The sequence below is a fragment of the Hyperolius riggenbachi genome, chromosome 4, assembly GCF_040937935.1.
Source record: "Hyperolius riggenbachi isolate aHypRig1 chromosome 4, aHypRig1.pri, whole genome shotgun sequence".
Taxonomy (NCBI): domain Eukaryota; kingdom Metazoa; phylum Chordata; class Amphibia; order Anura; family Hyperoliidae; genus Hyperolius; species Hyperolius riggenbachi.
In genome coordinates this window covers 234,695,756-234,710,725 of record NC_090649.1, presented here as the reverse complement: position 1 = coordinate 234,710,725, position 14,970 = coordinate 234,695,756, and the positions used below count along the sequence as shown (strand labels likewise).

At 40.9% G+C, this 14,970-nt stretch overlaps 1 protein-coding gene across 2 annotated transcripts in view; it reads left to right on the top strand.

Annotated features, from left to right (window-relative positions):
- The window catches only part of COL9A1 (collagen type IX alpha 1 chain), a 220,785-nt gene that overhangs the window by 109,906 nt on the left and 95,909 nt on the right, over window positions 1–14,970 (top strand). For both annotated transcript variants that reach the window (XM_068281455.1, XM_068281456.1), the window contains exons 13-15: window positions 4,632–4,655; window positions 10,001–10,054; window positions 12,309–12,362. In XM_068281455.1, the coding sequence (XP_068137556.1) occupies window positions 4,632–4,655; window positions 10,001–10,054; window positions 12,309–12,362 (132 nt within the window). The remainder of the gene's footprint in view (window positions 1–4,631; window positions 4,656–10,000; window positions 10,055–12,308; window positions 12,363–14,970) is intronic.

The following is a 14,970-nucleotide window of genomic DNA, read 5'->3' as shown; positions in this document are numbered from 1 at the left end:
ACAGTTTATAGGGCATTCCTCAAGCGAAATACTTTTTTTTGTCTTAATACTCTAATTCCCTATAAACTAAACAAGCTTCACACACAGCTTCTCCAAAATGCCAGGGCACTCAGACCCACGTAGCAAGGGCTTATGGAAGCTCAGTCTGGGAAGGAGGAGGAGGAGGTTACTAGCCAGAGATTTCAGAGGCAGAGGGGAGGGGGGAGTGAATTTTTCACAGGCTGAGGGGTGGAGATGCAGTTGCAGATTACCTGTGTAATGATGACAAACAGAACATGGCTTTTCTCATTGTATCACAGGAAGAAATCATCATATACTGTTGAAGCTGTTTACAGTTAGATTTGCTGTGTAAACTATCTAAACTTTAGATAAGCTATTTAGACAAGTTACTTGTTATAGTTAGTTTTTCATCTCGGATCCGCTTTAAGGAAGGAACAGATAAGTGCAGAAAGGTGTGAGCTATGAGCTGATGCTTATAAGGACGTAGAGATGAGCAAGTCATGCTAGGAAGATAAAATGTACAGACAGGTGTTAGAAGAGTTAGAAAGTAAGGAGCTCCAGACAAACAGATGGAAGGAATGCAGTTAAAAAGGTAAATAATGATTACTAGTGATTTTAGCCCATTACATAACAGACGCTGAACAGTGGTGCACCTGTGACTCATATGCACATGCGTGCACTTGCACTCCCACGTGATGGCTCACCTGCACATGCCTGCTCCCAATGGCTGTGGCACCACACATGTACACTCAGCTGACATGGATGAAGTGGATGGATGCAGATACCTAAGGGAATTATTATTATAGATTATGTGTGGAAGGAAGGCCGCTGAGCTTGAAAAAAGGGTTGATAGGAGGGGGTTATGTAGCAAGAAATGGAATGGAGGGGGGGGGGGGGAGGCAAGATGGCAAGATGAGTGATGTAGGATGTCGGGTTAATACGGAAGCTGGAAGGAGTAAGTAAAAAAAGAAAGATGAGGGAATTAGGGGAAAAAAGGAGGAGGAGGGAGGGAGATATGGCAATAGGAAGGAGTCACAGGAAAGAAGGAATCTAGAAAGAGGAGGGATAAAGCCAGAAGATAGGAGGTGTAGAGCGGAAGGATTAGGCAGTTAGAAGGAAAAAGGATGGGATTAGGAAGGAGATGCAGTGTAGGGAGTTCAGGAAAATGGGAGAAGAGATTTAGGAAGGATGGGGGAAGCGATTTAGGGATGAAGGGCTTTAAGGGATAAAATATTGAACGTTAGAATTTGTTTTCTGTGTATTTGAATTTGAAAACAAATTGAATTTGTTTTCTGTGTATAACATGGACAGCTTTGTTACTCAGAAAATGAAATACCCACACGTTCATGTACCAGAGCTATTTCCAAAGCTGGCTAATGTCTCTTCCTGCAGTAATGATGCCACAGTTTCAGCTCATCATGCTGTAATTTGCCAGATTCAGCATAACTACCTGCGTTTGATATCTCTATGTTGGAATGTAAGGCTGACTACATTATAATCAGTTGTGACTCTGATCTTGATTTTATTTCAGCCTTAACTATGTAGTTAAATGAAAGTGAAACATGGCTTGCTGCAAGTCAAGTTGTGTAGGTCTACTGGATAGGAATGAAAATTATTTTAACAAGTAGAATGGCTCTTGTTGGCTGCTTTACATATGAATGTTAAATCAGAAGGATGTGTTCCATTCAGTTTGGACACTGTCCTATGCCACAATGTGCTAAATCAAGCACAAATATATGAAGTCAGCCCAGTGACAGCGAGGCAGTTATAATGCCCTGCACATACTATGCTCCCATGAAGAGACCTGTGAACCCCTGGCTGTGTGTTGTTTACAAACACACACCCATTAACAGCAAATTGTACACCGAATATAACAATGTTGTGTTCACTTACTGCTGAATTTATACCCCCCCCCACACACACACACACACATACATACACACAACATGATTCGCATCCATATATGTGATTTGTCATCTGCACATCAGCCCTAATCTAACCATAAACAGGAAGGGAATGGATCAATCTAAAATGCAGATAAAATCACCGCACACAGGAGAGAGGAATCGATTACACAGAGTGAGAACCATGCTTCTAGGAAGATAACAGATCACAGATATGTGCATAAAAATAGCCATACACAAGACATAAAAGTTTATTCTGCAACGGGTAGTCCAACAGACACATACAACTTACCATCTGCAAACCAGCCCATAGACATTGCAGAACAACATGTGTAGAAATCCCTATTGGTACTGTGTCAGGCAAGTTTAAGTCGTAGTTTAAGCATCAGCACAATCACAATATGGAAAGTTAGTGGTACAGAAGATGACTGGCCAGAACAACAAAGTATTATATCTATGGCTACCTTCATTCTGACAAACATGGTTGTGGGGAGTTTGGAGAGCAGAGAGATGGCGGGGAAGAAGGTAGCAGCTACAGTACCACTATGGCCCCTATTCAATGAACTTTTTCTCCCGGGTTTTCTTCTTGGTGATATTTAAACAGCTTGCTAAGTATATACCTTCTAGCCACCAGCATGCAAGAACATATTCAAAATACCTTTTCACCTTCTTTTTGGTACTTTTTCAGTTACAAAGTGCTGAAAAGTTAGACGTTTAGGAGAAAAACTTGATTGAATAAGGGCCTATGTGTGACAGGCAGACTGCTATTAGTAGAGACGTTTTTGTATAAAATATGCAGATTTTCAGCGGAGCAAAATCAATAAGAAATGATAACTACATTATTGGTTGAGGAACATTTAAAGGGAACCTGGAGACTGGAGTGAGAGGGATATGGAGGCTGACATTTTTATTCAATTTTAAACAATACCAGTTGCCTGGCTATCCTACTGATCCGATTAATACTTTTAGCCATAGACCCTGAACAAGCATGCAGATCAGGTGTTTCTGACAAATCTCTGACAAGATTAGCTGCATGCTTGTATCTGGTGAGTGATTAAAACACTTCTGATGCCCGAATAATCAACAGGACTGCAACTGCTATTGAATAAACCATAAGTACAGTGTATTGAATTTGGTAAGGACCATGGGATGACAGTCCACAGCTTTGAGACACCAGAAGGTGCCATTTTATAGGTTTCATAAGGACTTCCAAATTCAGATATCCAACCAAGGGCAATTAGGAAGTTAAGCAGGGTATTTTGGATAACCTACAGAGCCATGGAATATGTTGGCGTTTTATAAATTAATGATAATAATAACAACAACCATACTGTGTATAGCACATTATCCTTTAGGAGCAGTATCTGTATTGTGATAGTCACAATAATGTGGCTGAGAATGATGATGGATGACGATCCCCTCTTAACACTTATTCAGTATTGTTTACATACTGATTAGAAATGGTCAATAAGATGCACATAATTGTGACTTGCATGAGAAGTTAAAGCGAGCCCAAACTTTTGCACAGCACACATTGAAAAGTCTTTATTTCAAGTATAGTTGCTGAAGAAATTCACTTCTCAATGTTCTGTGCTTGTTTAGTCAGATTACCAGAGGTTACATTAATGAGTGTGTTACATTAAAGACACAATATCAGCAGGGCCGAATGTTTGCTTTTTTACAACTTTAGTCAGATTAAGGTGTTAAGGTGTCTAATTAGTTCTTATACTGATAAGCTAGCTATGATTAGACTGAAGGAGACCTCTGCCAAGGCAGCTCTCCATATAGCAATAGGATTTCCATAAATTGTAATGAAGATTTTTTCCATAAAGGTTATCATGCTGTGGCTAATCTTTTAGAGCAGAGAGAAAACTCTGAGTTTAGTTCCACTTTAATGGAAATTCTATACAGCTTAGAATTGGAAAAGTGTATCCTGCCCAGAAGTGCCTGTGATTGTCCCAATTCCGGGCTGCATACAATTTGCATTAAATCTTCCAGACTCATTAACATCTAAATTACAATCTTAATGATAATCTCTAATGATATACCCACTAGAGGATGAGTCTGAAAACTGAAATAGTAAGTAAATAGTGCAATAAAAGTTATGCAGCATTAGGCAAACTTATCCACCAAAAGTAAGTACTGTATGTCCTCCCTTTACAATGGCATCATTTATTATTGCTCTGAAAAGTGATGGAGGTGAGCACAGCTCTGACTTTATAAACCACTGATGGGCAATACATGAAGACAATTAGCCATCATTACAATGTAACTCTGACTTTCCATAGTTTATCCTGAGTAATATACAGAGCTTTCTGTGGTACTCCATTATAGGTAGAGCAATATGACATCATTAGTTACTTCTGCACCGTACAAATGCCTTCATTGAACCGCAGGCTCCTCTTTCATGTTGCCAGCTAGCCAATCAATTACCATTTCCCCACATCAACAATGAATGTCTCTTTCAGCTTTGCACAGAATGATGCATCATTGGATTAAACCTCTAAACCTAAGTGATCATAAATGGGATAGCAGCATTTATATTCCGAGGGCATCAGTCTTCTAAAACAGATTTCAATTTCAGTCTATTTTGTGCTATTGTTTGTCACACAGGCAAATAGAAGGCATGACGGGATTTTGGGTCAGAGCTAACATATTTATTCTGTTTGAGTTATACATAAATGAAAGTGAAATGCATTAATGATCGTTTCTCTTTTTATTTCCAAGGGTGGAGGCGTTTCAGGACCAAGGGTGAGCAGACACTTTCCAGTATTCCTTGTAATTAAGTAATGACACAGATCTGTTATTTTGAAGCTCATTAAGAAGCTCAGTGTGTGCAGACAAATGTACCAGCTACCAATATTGTATTGATATGTGTTCATATTGAATAGAAAAGCAAAACATACTGGGAATTTTCCCTTTGCTTTAACCACTTGAGGACCTAGGGCTTTCTACCCCTTAAGGACCGGCCACTTTTTTTCCATTCAGACCACTGCAGCTTTCACGGTTTATTGCTCGCTCATACAACCTACCACGTAAATGAATTTTGGCTCCTTTTCTTGTCACTAATAAAGCTTTCTTTTGCTGCTATTTGATTGCTCCTGCGATTTTTACTTTTTATTATATTCATCAAAAAAGACATGAATTTTGGCAAAAAAATGATTTTTTTAACTTTCTGTGCTGACATTTTTCAAATAAAGTAAAATTTCTGTATACATGCAGCGCGAAAAATGTGGACAAACATGTTTTTGATTTAAAAAAACCCATTCAGTGTATATTTATTGGTTTGGGTAAAAGTTATAGCGTTTACAAACTATGGTGCAAAAAGTGAATTTTCCCATTTTCAAGCATCTCTGACTTTTCTGACCCCCTGTCATGTTTCATGAGGGGCTAGAATTCCAGGATAGTATAAATACCCCCCAAATGACCCCATTTTGGAAAGAAGACATCCCAAAGTATTCACTGAGAGGCATAGTGAGTTCATAGAAGATATTATTTTTTGTCACAAGTAAGCGGAAAATGACACTTTGTGAGAAAAAAAAAAAAAAAAAAAAGTTTCCATTTCTTCTAACTTGCGACATAAAAAAATGAAATCTGCCACGGACTCACCATGCCCCTCTCTGAATACCTTGAAGGGTCTACTTTCCAAAATGGGGTCATTTGTGGGGTGTGTTTACTGTCCTGACATTTTGGGGGGTGCTAAATTGTAAGCACCCCTGTAAAGCCTAAAGGTGCTCATTGGACTTTGGACCCCTTAGCGCAGTTAGGCTGCAAAAAAGTGCCACACATGTGGTATTGCCGTACTCAGGAGAAGTAGTATAATGTGTTTTGGGGTGTATTTTTACACATACCCATGCTGGGTGGGAGAAATATCTCTGTAAATGACAATTTGTTAATTTACAGAGATCTTTCTCCCACTCAGCATGGGTATGTGTAAAAATACACCACAAAACACATTATACTACTTCTCCTGAGTACGGCGATACCACATGTGTGGCACTTTTTTGCACCCTAACTGCGCTAAAGGGTCCAAAGTCCAATGAGTACCTTTAGGATTTCACAGGTCATTTTGAGAAATTTCGTTTCAAGACTACTCCTCACGGTTTAGGGCCCCTAAAATGCCAGGGCAGTATAGGAACCCCACAAATGACCCTATTTTAGAAAGAAGACACCCCAAGGTATTCCATTAGGAGTATGGTGAGTTCATAGAAGATTTTATTTTTTGTCAAAAGTTAGCGGAAAATGACACTTTGTGAAAAAACACAATTAAAATCAATTTCCGCTAACTTGTGACAAAAAATAAAATCTTCTATGAACTCGCCATACTACTAACGGAATACCTTGGGGTGTCTTCTTTCTAAAATGGGGTCATTTGTGGGGTTCCTATACTGCCCTGGCATTTTAGGGGCCCTAAACCGTGAGGAGTAGTCTTGAAACGAAATTTCTCAAAAATGACCTGTGAAATCCTAAAGGTACTCATTGGACTTTGGGCCCTTTAGCGCAGTTAGGGTGCAAAAAAGTGCCACACATGTGGTATCGCCATACTCGGGAGAAGTAGTACAATGTGTTTTGGGGTGTATTTTTACACATACCCATGCTGGGTGGGAGAAATACCTCTGTAAATGGACAATTGTGCGTAAAAAAAATCAAAAGATTGTCATTTACAGAGGTATTTCTCCCACCCAGCATGGGTATGTGTAAAAATACACCCCAAAACACATTATACTACTTCTCCCGAGTACGGCGATACCACATGTGTGGCACTTTTTTGCACCCTAACTGCACTAAGGGGCCCAAAGTCCAATGAGTACCTTTAGGATTTCACAGGTCATTTTTGTTTCAAGACTACTCCTCGCGGTTTAGGGCCCCTAAAATGCCAGGGCAGTATAGGAACCCCACTAATGACCCCATTTTAGAAGGAAGACACCCCAAGGTATTCCGTTAGGAGTATGGTGAGTTCATAGAAGTTTTTATTTTTTTGTCAAAAGTTAGCGGAAAGTGACACTTTGTGGAAAAAAACCAATAAAAATCAATTTCCGCTAACTTTTGACAAAAAATAAAATCTTCTATGAACTCGTCATACACCTAACAGAATACCTTGGGGTGTCTTTTTTTCTAAAATGGGGACACTTGTGGGGTTCCTATACCGCCCTGGCATTTTACGGGCCCAAAACCGTGAGTAGTCTGGAAACCAAATGTCTCAAAATGACTGTTCAGGGGTATAAGCATCTGCAAATTTTGATGACAGGTGGTCTATGAGGGGGCGAATTTTGTGGAACCGGTCATAAGCAGGGTGGCCTTTTAGATGACAGGTTGTATTGGGCCTGATCTGATGGATAGGAGTGCTAGGGGGGTGACAGGAGGTGATTGATGGGTGTCTCAGGGGGTGGTTAGAGGGGAAAATAGATGCAATCAATGCACTGGGGAGGTGATCGGAAGGGGGTCTGAGGGGGATCTGAGGGTTTGGCCGAGTGATCAGGAGCCCACACGGGGCAAATTAGGGCCTGATCTGATGGGTAGGTGTGCTAGGGGGTGACAGGAGGTGATTGATGGGTGTCTCAAGGTGTGATTAGAGGGGGGAATAGATGCAAGCAATGCACTGGCAAGGTGATCAGGGCTGGGGTCTGAGGGCATTCTGAGGGTGTGGGCGGGTGATTGAGTGCCCTAGGGGCAGATAGGGGTTAATTACTGGAAGGAGACCGGGTTAGCTGGGGGGGGGGGGGGAGGTGGAGGCTTCAGAGATGTGTGGTGGTATTAGGGGGAGTTCTGGGGGTCTCCTTATATAAGAGCTTTTCTGAGCTATCCTATCCAACTAGGGGGAACAGTCCTGCTTTTTGAAGTACTTATCAAAGAAACAGTTCAGATAAGGATTTACTGCAGGAAAGTTCAAAGCGTCATTGGCACTTCTCTTTTTCATAGTTTAAAATACAGTGGGCTTGATTCTCTAAAGAGTGCTAACTGTTAGCACGCCCGTGCTAAACAGTTAGCACACAAAGTGCCGTGCGCACGTCTTTTTTGTGCATGTGCGGTAACTACTGTTTGCACGCGATAATGCAGACTTTTGCGCGCAATCTTGCGCAGTCCGCGTTAACATGCTCAAACAGTAGTTACCGTGTGGGTGCAATGCTGCGCACGCAAAGATGTGCGCACAGCACTTCCCGTGCACGGGCATGCTAACAGTTCTCTTTAGAGAATCAAGCCCAGTGTGTGGCTTGTAATTGCAAATATGACAGAATGATGCAAAAAAATAAAAAAAAAAGCTATATAACTGAAAATAAAAATAGGAGACTCTTTTCTTAGCTACTAATGTTCTATTAATTATCCATACTACACATACAATTCATTATATCATGAGTTTTGTTACGCTTCAGGGTCACTTTATATTATTTATAATACTCATCTTAAGCTTTTATATGTCTGATGGTAACTTTGCACTGTCCAATTTCATCAGATCTGACTGTTAGAAAATTGGCTTTACTGTCATATTATTGTCAATAAGAATACTGATGCTTTGTTAGAGGAGACCTGTACTGAGAGAAATAAGTAGGCCACTACCACAACAAAGAGCACTGTTTTTTTTCCCCCTTTTTTTTCCCTCTCCATGTTTTGAAATCCGATCATCGCTTTTATAACACCAAATTTGTTAAAGGGCAAACAAATTTATTACAGTGGAGCTCGGATCACTGTACCATAATTAGTCTAAATTGGCATAATTAACATAAATTGGAGTAACTGATTGCCAGCTGTGATAGCTACTTCTCTCCAGAAAAACTAGCTGTATGCAGCCCTTTGACTTGCATTAAGGCCACTTCTTACATTGCTGATCTGTGGCATATGAGTGGTTTGAAATAAATATCATTGCTTTCCAGTGTTGTTTATGGTGCTCTTAAGTTTCAGTGGCCAAAGCTATCTGCGATCAGGTTCATTGCCTGCCACTTTATAAATATAGCAATAGGTGAAATGTGGCAATGCAGATTTTGATTTTGAATTTCAGCAGAAATAAATAAACAGTAATTAGGTTGAAAATGGGGATATTTTTAGATGCTTGCCCTTTTTGTAGGTATGGTGATCAGATCAGTGACATAATCACTGCACAAGTAATGGCACATTTCTGACCATCAGTCTGTCTATGAAAAAGTAATGCTTAATTGCTAATTAAAACAATTGCATTGAGTATCTGCCTTGTTCAGTATTGAGTTTAGCTGAGCATTATATAATACTGGAATTTTTAAGCAAGTATATTAAAAATGCTACATTATGCCTAGCCCCCCCCCCCCCCCACGGTAAGAAGTACAGTCAGTGTCTGCCCCCTTCCTCCCCCTCGTAAGAGATGTCGCCTAATTCTGTGTTCAGCACCGCCTCCTTAGGTAAGAAGTGAAGCTGTTGTCTGCCTTCCTTTCCTGTGTAAGAAGTGTGACCAGATTCCCCCCTTTTCTAAAAAGTGCCCCAGGACTAAGGGGCCCTGCTTTTCTCCCCCCATCTAAATGTCATAGCAGCAGCAACAGGCCACAATTACCTAGTCCACCACCTGGTTCTCTTTTTGCCTCACTGCAGCCTATCACCATGTAGAAGCGTCCCTTTGTAGGCTCCTAATGCATGTCATGTGACATTTCAAGCATACACAGAGATGCTGCTGTAAGGTAATAGGTTTCAGTGAAGAGGAAGAAAGGACCCAGCTCTGGACTAGGTAACTGTGCTCTGCTTCAGCAGCTTTGCCAGACAGATGTTGCTAGTGCCAACCTCTAGACTTTGCTGCCCGAAACAAATGATTCAGGTGGCTTCATGGTAGGCCCAGCCCTGAATATTACAAAGCATTGATCCCTGGCATCTGCTCCACAATAATGCCACTTTTTCTTTTTAATTTTTCAAGATTGCTGGAGGACATACCACCCTTAGTTATTATGTCAATTAGATTAGCAGAAACCATGGACATCAGCTAGTAACTCTTCCCTTATTATATTACCAAAAATAGCATGTGTCTCTATATAGATCAGTACTGCCAACTGAGGGATTATTTGTTCCCGGGAGATATACTTGATTCTTAAGCGTTGATGTTCAATGATAAACTGAATATTGTTTTACCATTTTGTTTACAGGGAGCACCTGGTGCCCCAGGATTACCGGGAGAGTTAGGTCGGGGTGGTGCAATGGTAAGAGTTTTGTGAGTCTTAAAAGATTCACTTTACTTTATGTCATGAAAATACTTCATATGTTACTTCCACAAAGCTGAGCCAAGACACTATGCACATGGAGTTTTTATGTTCTCACACTGTTTGTGTAGGTTTACTTTGGTTGCAACAGTTTTTATCCACATTCCAAAAACATACAAATAATGAATAGGTTCCCCACAGAATTGGCCTGAGGCCTGGAATCCACTAGAAAGCGCAAAACGCTATTGCATTCACTAGCGATTTGTGATAGAGTTTTGCAAGTGATTTTGGAGTGATTTCCCTGCTCCTATACAGTTCATTAGAATGCTCCCAAAATGCTGCATGTTCTGCGATTGTGATTTCCTTAATCGCAATCGCTCTAGTGGAATCTGTCCCATCCATTTACATTGGCAGAGTGTTAGGGAACGTGTGACATGGACTTATGACTATTGTAGTGATTATATTGTGAGCTCTTTTAACCCTTTATCAGCCACATATAGCAAAGCTATATGTGCACTGCAGGTCTGAGGGGTTTTTGTTTGGCATTGGGAAAGGGTGCCTTCCCCAGCCTGGCAGGTTATGCAGAGCGGCGGAGGAAGCTTTCATATTTAGCTGTTCTGGGTGGCTGGATCATCTACTCCTCTCCTCAACTCGCGGTGCTGCAGTGCCGACATCCTCTTCGGAGTTCCGATCACATGATATGACATGATTGTAAGCCAGGGAATGGTGTCAGCATTGCAGTGCCACCCAGTGGTGGAATAGGGGTGATAGAAGAATGTCTTTCATCACCAATCTTCCACCACCAGGTGGCGCTGCAAAGCTGACATCCTCCCCTTGGAACTCAGAAGAGGATGCCAGGAGTGCAGCGCCGCAGGTGGATGAAGAGAAGAAGCCAATCCAGCCTCCCGGCACAGGTAAAAATAAAGAAGCTCTCTGGATTGCTGCATTAGGCAGCTGAACAGCATATGCCGTTAGAAGACGCCTTGGCATGCATTATCCGTCTCGAGATGATGCATGCAGGGCTGCTAATAGGTTAAAGTACATAACCATGTACTCTGTAAGACATAATGGAAAATGTCATTGATGTATAAATATACATTAATAATAATAATAGTAATACCTACATACTGAAAACCTTTCAGAGTTTCCTTTTAACTGTTGCTTGCAACAGAACACTAAAATAAAAATAAGGCACTCGACATTGTGCCTTAGATGATGCACGTTCTGAAAATAAATTCTATGTCACAGGCACAGATTTCTCAGACATATGTGTATATATATATTTATACTGAACTCTATCAGATAAATGTGGGAAAAGAGATGTGCTATATATTTTTTTACTATGCCATCTTAGCCTTGTTCTTGTGTTTCTACTGCAAGTGTTTAATAACTGTGATTCAGGTCTGCAGTAGTTCAGCTGCAACTAATCATGAAGCTTAATGGTAGAATGAAAGAGATTGAGTTCATGTTCTAATTAATGAAGAAGTCTTCTTGGACCATATAATCTATTGACAGACAAGAACAGCCTGAATGGTCACATGGGTACTTTTCAATGCAACATTGGACTATCGATTCAGTAGTTCAATAAATAGTCAGACAAAAATTGATAAGTACATCAGTACCTATGGCAGGGCAGACTGCTTTTGCACTAAAGCATGCTGTCACAGTAAGGCTAAAGCTGATGGTGCTTACAGGTCCACCTAAGCTGACAGCTTCACCGATGACTCTATTTTCCTTCTTGTAGAATTCAATAAGTTTGTCGATGTTGAGGCTGGCTGGCCATCAATATCCATGACAATGGCAGAGAATTATTCATTCCAAACGGCTGTCTTTATCTAAAATACACGTTGTTTCTATGTGAAAATGTATTTGGTGACATTCGCAAATATATGTGTAATATTTTCAGAAATGGCCAGATTTTGATTCTTAAATTATACGTGGATTTTCAACACCCCCAGAGGGTAGCAATTTTCATTTGCTCCCTCATTCACCGTGGAATATTAATGGGCAGGAAATAGCAGACCGAAAGTTCTTAAATTCAGAGGTGTTTTCAGAGCATGAGAAATCTTACAAATGCAATGTGACACCTGTACCATTTCAATCCCATGAACCTGTTGCTAGAAGTTCGGATACTGGGTTTCAGTTAACTACCTGGCAGGAAATGTCTATTCCTATATGTGATCAGAATATAAAAACACTTTGTCAAACTCCCATAGTATTGGCGGATTTAATCAATATCAATGCTCTGTTGTAGGGTGATGTTGGTCCCAGAGGTACTACCGGGCCTCCAGGGCCACCAGGACCAAGGGTAAGTGGTCATGCATGAAACCAATAAACATGTTTGTGATTGTTAAAGTCCTGGAGAAACTGTTAAATAAATCACAGATGGGCTTGTTCACACTATGAGCTTTTGAGCTTTTTGAGTTTTTTTTTTAATCGATAGCATTTTTAAAAGCACTTTGAAGGCGCTTGTGTGATGAAATCCACTATGAGTGTTCTCACAACATGAGCGTTTAACTTTCTTTCCAATCACAAACGCGTGTTCTGCACCATTTTCCAAGCGTTTGCGCTTCAATGTAAAGTATAGGAAAATCGCAAATTGCTTTAAAGGCAATTGGAATAGCTATTTTGTGAGCGTTTTTCAAGTAAGATTGCTTTGAAAGACATTCAGTTCCAGGTCAAAGAGTGCACTTCCTGTTTGCCTGCACAAAGAAAGTCGCAAAACAAAACGCTTACAAAATTGCTTGCAAAAAATGAAAATTGCACGAAAAACAATAGTTAATGATAAAAAAAAAATCACGATTATGCTTGCAATTTATAGTGTGAACTAGGCCTTAGCGTTTATGTACAGGGCAAACTTCATTGGTGCTTCTCAGTAGAGTGTATTTATCCTTGCCAGAGTAGCATATGATGCGTATGTCATTATTTCTGAACACAAGGCATGCAAGTGTCTAAAGCTGGACTCGCATTGACACATTGTGGTGAGTATCCTTCATAAACTGGATCGCAATGCACTGGAGGGAAAAGGTTGCATTGCATGTTATGCCTGTTATGAGATGTATACAGTGAAGCATACTACTGCTACATGCGCAGTATACGGTACCATCACAGCATGCGCAACATTATGCCAACGGCTTCCACCGCACCACGCTGTGAAGGCACCAATGTGAACATTACAACATAATTGCATTGCATTAGCTACTAGATTTCAGCCTGCAACTTTCAAAGCCCCACTGTCCCATTTTTGCTTCTAGAGTACAGTTTTAGAGTTGTGTTAAATTGGAGTACTCTTTCCAATCCACTTATGCAATCACCCAAGGCCCCCCCCCCCCCACTTATTTTTTTCTGATATGCCAGTGGAGGTGTTTTTGTGACATGGATGATCATGGGAGTGCTACTGCGGGGGATGGGAGGCGCTGGTGGAATCCAACCAGGTCTCTACCTCTTCACACTAGAGTGAGGAGGTGACCTGACATCAGCAGGGAACGTGGGCTCATCTGGCTCCACCCCCATTGCTCATGTACCAACGTTATAATGATATTATATGGCCGGTTGTGGTACCAAAGGGAATCGAAGTATCAGACTTTGACACTTAAAGGGAACCAAGAGGTATATAGATGCTTCCATATTTATTTCCTTTTAAGCAATACCAGTTGCTTGGCTGTTCTGCTGATCCTCTGCCTCCAATACTTTTAGCCATAGACCCTGAATAAGCATGCTGCAGATCAGGTGTTTCTGACATTTTTGTCAAATCTGACAAGATTAGCTTCATGCTTGTTTCAGGTGTTATTTAGACACTACTTCAGACAAATAGATCAGCAGGACTGGCAGCCAGCAACTGGTATTGTTTGAAGGGAAATAAATATGGCCGCCTTCATATACTTCTTCAGGTTCCCTTTCAAGTTAAGTTGGACAGTAGCGGAGCAGGTGGTCATCGGCAATCGAATTGTCGGATTTAGTCCGACACTTAGATCCAAAGTGACTGGCACTGTGGAGGATTTTATCTGCCAACAGCACTCCCAATGGAAGCCATATTTTCCTATGTCGGGCTATGTCTGACATTGCGCATATACTGGAAAATGCTAATTTTGGAAATTGTCCAACATAAGAATGAAAGGGTTAACATGGAAATATGTTTTACTTACAGTTATTATGGACTACTGTATACATTTATAATTAATGATTATTTTATTTTAAATCACTGTCAAAATTGCTAATGTATCTCTTTTTAACCGCTTCCGGACCGCGTTGGTTGAAATATATGTCCTACAGGTGGCTGCGTGGCTCTGACAGGACATAGATTTCACCTTCCCCGCTGCACGCTACCACCGCTACCACCGATCTCGCTGCTCTGCTCTATGTGAGATGGTCTGGAGCCACTTTCATTGGCTTCTGACCTTGTGAGCACTGTGAGTCAATCACATTGGCTTACATTTATGGACAGGGTCAGGAGCCAATGAAAGCGGCTCCTGACCAGCGCACAGAGCTCTGCTGTCATAGAGACGGCAGAGAGAGGGGCCTGTGGCGATAGGAGAGCGTCATGACCGGTGAGAGTGTCAGGTATGTTCAGCGATCCGTCGGTAAGCACCGTTTTGTTGTACCAGCCATCTCTGGTCCTTAAGGGGCCATAGACTGCTGGTACACAAGGGGTTAAGTGTAATTAAAATAGTTTAAAATGAGGTTCTTATGAGTAATGCAACGAACTTTCAGTTCTGATTCAAATGCAACCATGCCAATTCCTGGGGCTAGCCAATGAGATACAAAGGTTGATGTAGAATTATGCAATTTTTTATGCCGTTTATGCAGCTTTAAAATGGAATCAGTATCAAGTTATACTATACACACCAAGTTTTACATATCAGTACATTAAGGTTTGAATCAATAAATCAAGTGTATTACATTAATAATCTAGGTCC